The 5,939-nt window shown below is 29.5% G+C and overlaps 1 protein-coding gene across 1 annotated transcript; it reads left to right on the top strand.

Moving 5' to 3' along the window:
* Positions 1-2,156: 2,156 nt before the first annotated feature.
* Positions 2,157-5,652, top strand: LOC122499679. The gene is made up of 4 exons (XM_043608153.1): positions 2,157-2,272; positions 2,430-2,590; positions 2,841-3,000; positions 5,517-5,652. The coding sequence occupies exons 1-4, from the start codon at positions 2,191-2,193 to the stop codon at positions 5,636-5,638; spliced, it is 525 nt and encodes a 174-aa protein (XP_043464088.1). The 5' UTR covers positions 2,157-2,190; the 3' UTR covers positions 5,639-5,652.
* The last annotated feature ends 287 nt before the right edge of the window (positions 5,653-5,939 follow it).

Here is a 5,939-nt window from a genome sequence, read left to right as displayed (position 1 = left end):
TTGCCCGAAGTGCTCCTCGAGGCGTCGAGCCGCGAACTGAAAATTGAGAATCGTGCAACGAGAGATATAGAAAGACGGCTGCCGAGAGAGCGGTGACGGTGCGGGAAGGGGAGTCAGCGACGCAAGGCTTGTGCGCGTACGTGTCTCTCCTTCACGCTGCCGAGTGCACTGGTACCGCTGCATTTTATATGCGCGTACGCTATCGTTACAACGTCTTCCTGAAAGACATCCCAAAACGTCTTAAAAATAAGGACAAAAGTGTCTCAAATATAGACACCTGTTTTTGCAGTGTTTGTATTAGAATTCTTGTCAATTTCATAGTTTATGAGGCGAACAAAATAGTCACTAAAATTCAGACTTTTCCTATAAATTATAAAAATTAAATTTTTTCTAGTACTTTTAGTAAAAATCCTTGACTTTTCCCTGACATATTCTACTTTCCCTGACTTTTCCCTAAATTCCTTGACTTCCCTGACTTGTGATAACTCTGTTACACATATTTAAATGTCCTGGAAAAATAAGAAATATGTCCTGAAAATGTCCTGGAATTTTAAGTCATATTTTCAATAGACACCTTGAAGCTTTTTCATCCTAAATAAAATTTTTTCCAAATAAAAAATCGGTAATAAAGCAGAAAGCTTTTTTTCGTGAATCCTTTTAGTTTTTGTAATTACATCCGCGAGTTCGTCATTTTCCTTTTTTTTTTTTTTTTTTTCTTTTTAAATGACTTTAAGCAAGGCCAACTGTCAGAACACACACATTTATATACCATCTAGATTTGCGTTTCTACAGAACGACTTTTAAGGTTAGGAGTACTCGCATTTGCCTGGACCACCCGTCTAATGGGTTTTCTCGCCAGTGGAGAGGGAAACTGTAGAAAACCTCTCCGAGTACAACTCCGAGTTCGTCATTTTCCTTAAAAGTTAAAACTGGAATCTCATTTCTCGGAGGGAAAATTTCTAAGTTCTATGTCCAAAAGACGTCCCGGGGACGTCAATTGGACATTCTACACAGCAATTTTTCAGTTAAGCTTTTTCATACTAAATAAAAATATTTTCAAACAAACTGTCGGTAATAAAGCAGAAAGCTTTTTTCGTAAATCCTTTTAGTTTTTTGTAATTACATCGAGTTTGTCATTTTCCTTAAAAGTTAATACTGGAATCTCATTTCTCGGAGGGAAAATTTCTAAGTTCTATGTCCAAAAGACGTCCCTAGGACGTTCCGGGGACGTCAATTGGACATTATACACAGCAATTTTTCAGTTAAGCTTTTTCATCTCAGCAAAAGAATTCGCACTTTTTTATTAGTAAAAACTACTATTTTAGATTTAGAAAGGAAATTTATTTATACATAAAACTGAATAATTTTAAATTAGAGGAGATAAGATAAACAGGGAAGAATGAAGAGAAAATAGGGAATTTTGTTGAACAAAAATAGTAGACACCCGTTTCAGAAAGAATCAGGTTTTTCTCCTTTTTTCTAGTCAATACAGTGGAACCTCGATTATCCGAACCGAAAATCATTTTATCCGAACTTCTGTTATCCGAACTTTTTTTCGGTCTCTCGAATCTTTCATAGGAAAATAACGAAATTTATGCCAGAAAAATCTTTAAAAATTCGGAATTCTATGTTTTATTAATATATTATTATGAATTAATATATATTTACATATATATACTTATGCATATTTATAAAAAAGTATTAAATTAAATATATATAGTCCAACTATCCAATTTTTTTACTTTAATTATGAAAAAAATTAAAATCTCTATTATCCGAACTTTCGATTATCCGAACCTAGCCTTGCCTAGGTTAGTTCGGATAATCAAGGTTTCACTGTACTTTTATTAAACAAAATATCTTCATATTGTGCTGTTATTTTGTTACACTAAAATACTTGTTATTTTAAATATTTGTTATACACTAAAATATCTTCATGTTTCTAAAATATTTAAATATCTAAAAAGTAATTAAACAAATTGGTAAAAATTTGAAATTTTAAAAATTCATGATTTTAATTTTTTGAAAATTGTCATGATCAAATTGGACAACAATTTTTAAAGAAAATTCTATTATATTCAGTGGTTTAAGTAGTTACTAGTAATACTAAAGATTGTGGAAATATTAGTCCGATTTGCCAACTATTACTTTTGAGCTTAGTACACTTAAGAAAATTTGCCCTATATACAAATGCACGTTTGCAATTTAACATTTGTATATATTTCAGAGAATTCAAGGCGAATCAAAGTTTGTCATCAGCGATGTGTCTGCTGTAAGTGTCATTATGATGTATTGCCATAGTAATGTAATATTATATTATATTACTATCTATATCACCTCTAATATTTATAAATGTTGGAGGTGTAGAAAGATCTTAAATCTCAATCAAGTAATTTCGAGCTCATTTATGATTTATTCATTTTTTTCAGATAATTGCGACTTAATGCAGGAAATAAGAAAGTCGTCAATAATTATACATAATGGTGTCAACCATATAATAAATTACCTCGAATCGGGACATGAAGTCAGATCAAATTTAGCATCTGACACAACAAGTCACGAAACTCTGCCGAAGCAACCTTTAAAATCAGTTAAGGAACTTGAAGAATTTGATAGGCTGATTCAAAATAATTCTGTTGCCTTAGAACAATTTGTAATTTTTAAATTTACTAAATTTAATTTCATACTATCGACGTAAATTTTATAAACATCTGATTTTTAACACCACAGAAAACAATTATTGTCCAAAAACTATTAACTAAAATTTTTCTTCTTTGCCAATCATCCAAATCAGTCTTATTTTACAAATAACATTATTGCTGGTCCGTTTTTAATGTTAGCAAAGGAAAGTAAGCCGACGGGGTGGAAAGGATTTTGCAGCAGCCTGTAGAGCAGTAATGTCACTTATTATGACAGATACCTTAGCAAGGGAGTATTCGTGGAAAGGCGTGAAAGGAAACAGAAAATTTGAAGACAAAAATATAGCAGCAACTGTTATAGGTTCGAAATAAGCTTCAAAAGTTTTAGATTTCTAATACAAAAGCTGTTGCAGACTTAGTACATTTCAAATCAGGCAGATCGAATAAATTTGTTCCACTTTCCAATTTTTTTGCAAATAATAATAACAAAATAAATGTTTTTCCTGGTATCTTTTAGATTTTTTTGCATTCTTTTTAATGTTGTTTTAAATTTAAATAATGTTTTAAAATTAACAATGAAAAAGATGATTGTCTATAAATGTAAATAGAATCACAGCACAATATTTTTATTTATCAAAGGTTTTAACTATTTTTTGTCCGATCTTAAATTTCTATAATAATAAATGTCTTTAATATTAAATGTTTTTTAAATATTAAATTTGAAAAGCTTACTCTTAAATCATTTGTGGTGCTACCCAAAAGACAAAAGAATTTCTTGCATTACTTAAAAATAAAAATTATATGTGAAACAAATTTTCAACATTACTTTTTTGTGTTTTATTATTCAAAATTTTAATGTTGACTGTTGATGTTATTCAGTTTACCTAGTTTGAAATTGAATTAATATGCAATAATTCTACAGACAGTAATTTTTTTATTAAAAAACATAATGTTCTTGATTTAACACTTCTTCAGACTCCGAAAAGTAATAAACTTTGATTGAAAAAATAACATTATTTACTTAACTACGAAATACTAAATTATTAATTTAAGAATTCTGGTTAATACTAACAATTACTCGGCCCACAGTGGTCTGAAACCCGAATCTAGGTGGACAAAAGTAAAAAAATCAAAGTCTTCAAATAATTTTTTTTTTGTGAAATTATATTCTATGGTATCTAAACCATACGTTTTTGCTTATATAAACCGATAAAAAAAATTTATGTTGATGTTTAAACTCGTGAAATGCCAAGAGTCACGCATAGCTGGTTTTGTCGTAAAAATCAAAGCTTCAATGAAATGTATGTAGTGACCTTCTAAATCGTTACATTTAGATCAAACGAATATTGGTTTAAAGGTTTGATAAGTAGACTGTAAAATAGTGCAATAAACATTGCTATATTCACAATATTTTTATTTTATAACGCCCTTAAAGGTAAGTGTTGGAGACTTGTACATTACAAAATTCAAATTGACAAAACTTAATTTCCTTAGAATTTCTTAAAAATTTGTTTATGAGGAAATGTTCACTGATAGGTTATCTTTCATATGTGACATACACATCTTGCCCCTTTTTGAGATTTTCATAGTTAAAGCCCTTTGAACATGGTGATTATAATCGTGAAATCGGCTAAACGGAACTCTTTGTGGAAAATTATTTCGATAAATGGTTACACAACTGTATGTTTGATAGTTTTTTTAAGTCGATGATTTTTAATTTGAAGTCAGATTGCAAAAATTCAAAATGGCGGACTCAATATGGCGGACATCAAATTATACAATTTAATGGAATTTGATACAACTTTGTATTTAAAGGTTTTTAGGGTTGCTGATTACAAATCTGAAGTTAGTTTTTAAAAATTCAAAATGGCGGATCCAATATGGCGGACTTCAAAGTTAAAAAATTAATGGATTTCAAGAAAACGCAGATTACGAATCTGAAGTTAGTTTTTGAAAATTCAAAATAAATAAAAGAAAATCTATATCTTCCGGATATGATAAGTGAAATTGGTTGGAGCATATTTGACTATCAATTGGAAAATCAATTACAGTTATTAAGATAAAAAAAAAATTTTTTTTTAAATAAAAATATTTCATCACTTAAATTTTAATTTACTATTTTCTATTATTATTAATTAATAGCAAATAAAAACATTAATCTAAAAAGTAAATAAAATTTTAAAGTAATTTTCCCGAAGTTATAAATAAATATAATTTTTCATTAAAATCCACTAAATTTTTACATTTAACCTTCATCCTTTTTGTATCTGTTATTTTGAATTTTCAAAAACTTATTTCAGATTCGTAATCAGCGACCTCGAAAACCCCTAGATACGAGGTTTTATTAAAATTAATTAATTTTTTAACTTTAACGTCCGCCATATTGGATCCGCCATTTTGAATTTTCAAAAACTAACTTCAGATTCGTAATCAGCGACCTCGAAAACCCCTACATACGATGTTTTATTAAAATCATTAATTTTTCAACTTTATCGTCCGCCATATTGGATCCGCTATTTTGAATTTTTAAAAACTAACTTCAGATTCGTAATCAGCGACCTCGAAAACCCCTAGATACGATGTTTTATTGAAATTCGTTAATTTTTTAACTTTATCGTCCGCCATATTGGATCCGCCATTTTGAATTTTTAAAAACTAACTTCAGATTCGTGATCAGCGACCTCGAAAACCCCCGAGTAACGAATTTCAGCTCAATGAATTAAAGCATTTTTGAGAAAATAGTTTTGTCCACCTAGATTCGGGTTTCAGACCACTGTGCGGCCCAAGAAAATAAGTTTCTTTCTTTAAATAAACTCAAAAAAAAATTTTTTTGCAAACAACGAAATTCTAGTTGAATCAACCAATTTTCTTTCGTAGGAGAAATTCTGAAAAGTTTTCCAACAACCACGGAAAGTGCGATTGAAGGAGTTATTGCGGATTGGTTCAGGAGGACTGGAGATCGAATTAAACGAAACATTTCAAAAGGTGGACGTGCTTAATAACTGGACGAAACAGCCTTATTTGCGTATTACTTTGTTCTTAATAAAAAAATTAAAAATCAAAAGTTTGTAGTAAGAGAAATACTATTTTAATAAACAAAAAGTCACTGAAATTTGAACCCATCTTCTTTTTAACTTATTACAGTGGAACTTCGATTATTTGAACCCTCCATTATCCAAACTGTAAATCAATTTGTCCGAACTTTTTCGTCATCTTAAACAAAAACTTTCAATTTTTACACCTATTGGTACAAAAATCTCATAAAAATAAAGAAATTTTAGTGATTATTCGGTGAATTTT

The sequence above is a fragment of the Leptopilina heterotoma genome, unplaced genomic scaffold (assembly GCF_015476425.1).
Source record: "Leptopilina heterotoma isolate Lh14 unplaced genomic scaffold, ASM1547642v1 Lhet_171, whole genome shotgun sequence".
NCBI lineage: Eukaryota > Metazoa > Arthropoda > Insecta > Hymenoptera > Figitidae > Leptopilina > Leptopilina heterotoma.
This window is presented reverse-complemented; position numbering and strand designations above follow the sequence as displayed.

Excerpts from the sequence above, each read along its gene's own strand:
- LOC122499679 (XM_043608153.1), top strand. The coding sequence starts at position 2,191 with ATGCACGTTTGCAATTTAACATTTGTATATATTTCAGAGAATTCAAGG. Across the intron at positions 2,273-2,429 it reads TCATCAGCGATGTGTCTGCT|ATAATTGCGACTTAATGCAG; the intron begins GTAAGTGTCATT and ends CATTTTTTTCAG. Across the intron at positions 2,591-2,840 it reads CGAAGCAACCTTTAAAATCA|CAAAGGAAAGTAAGCCGACG; the intron begins GTTAAGGAACTT and ends TTTTAATGTTAG.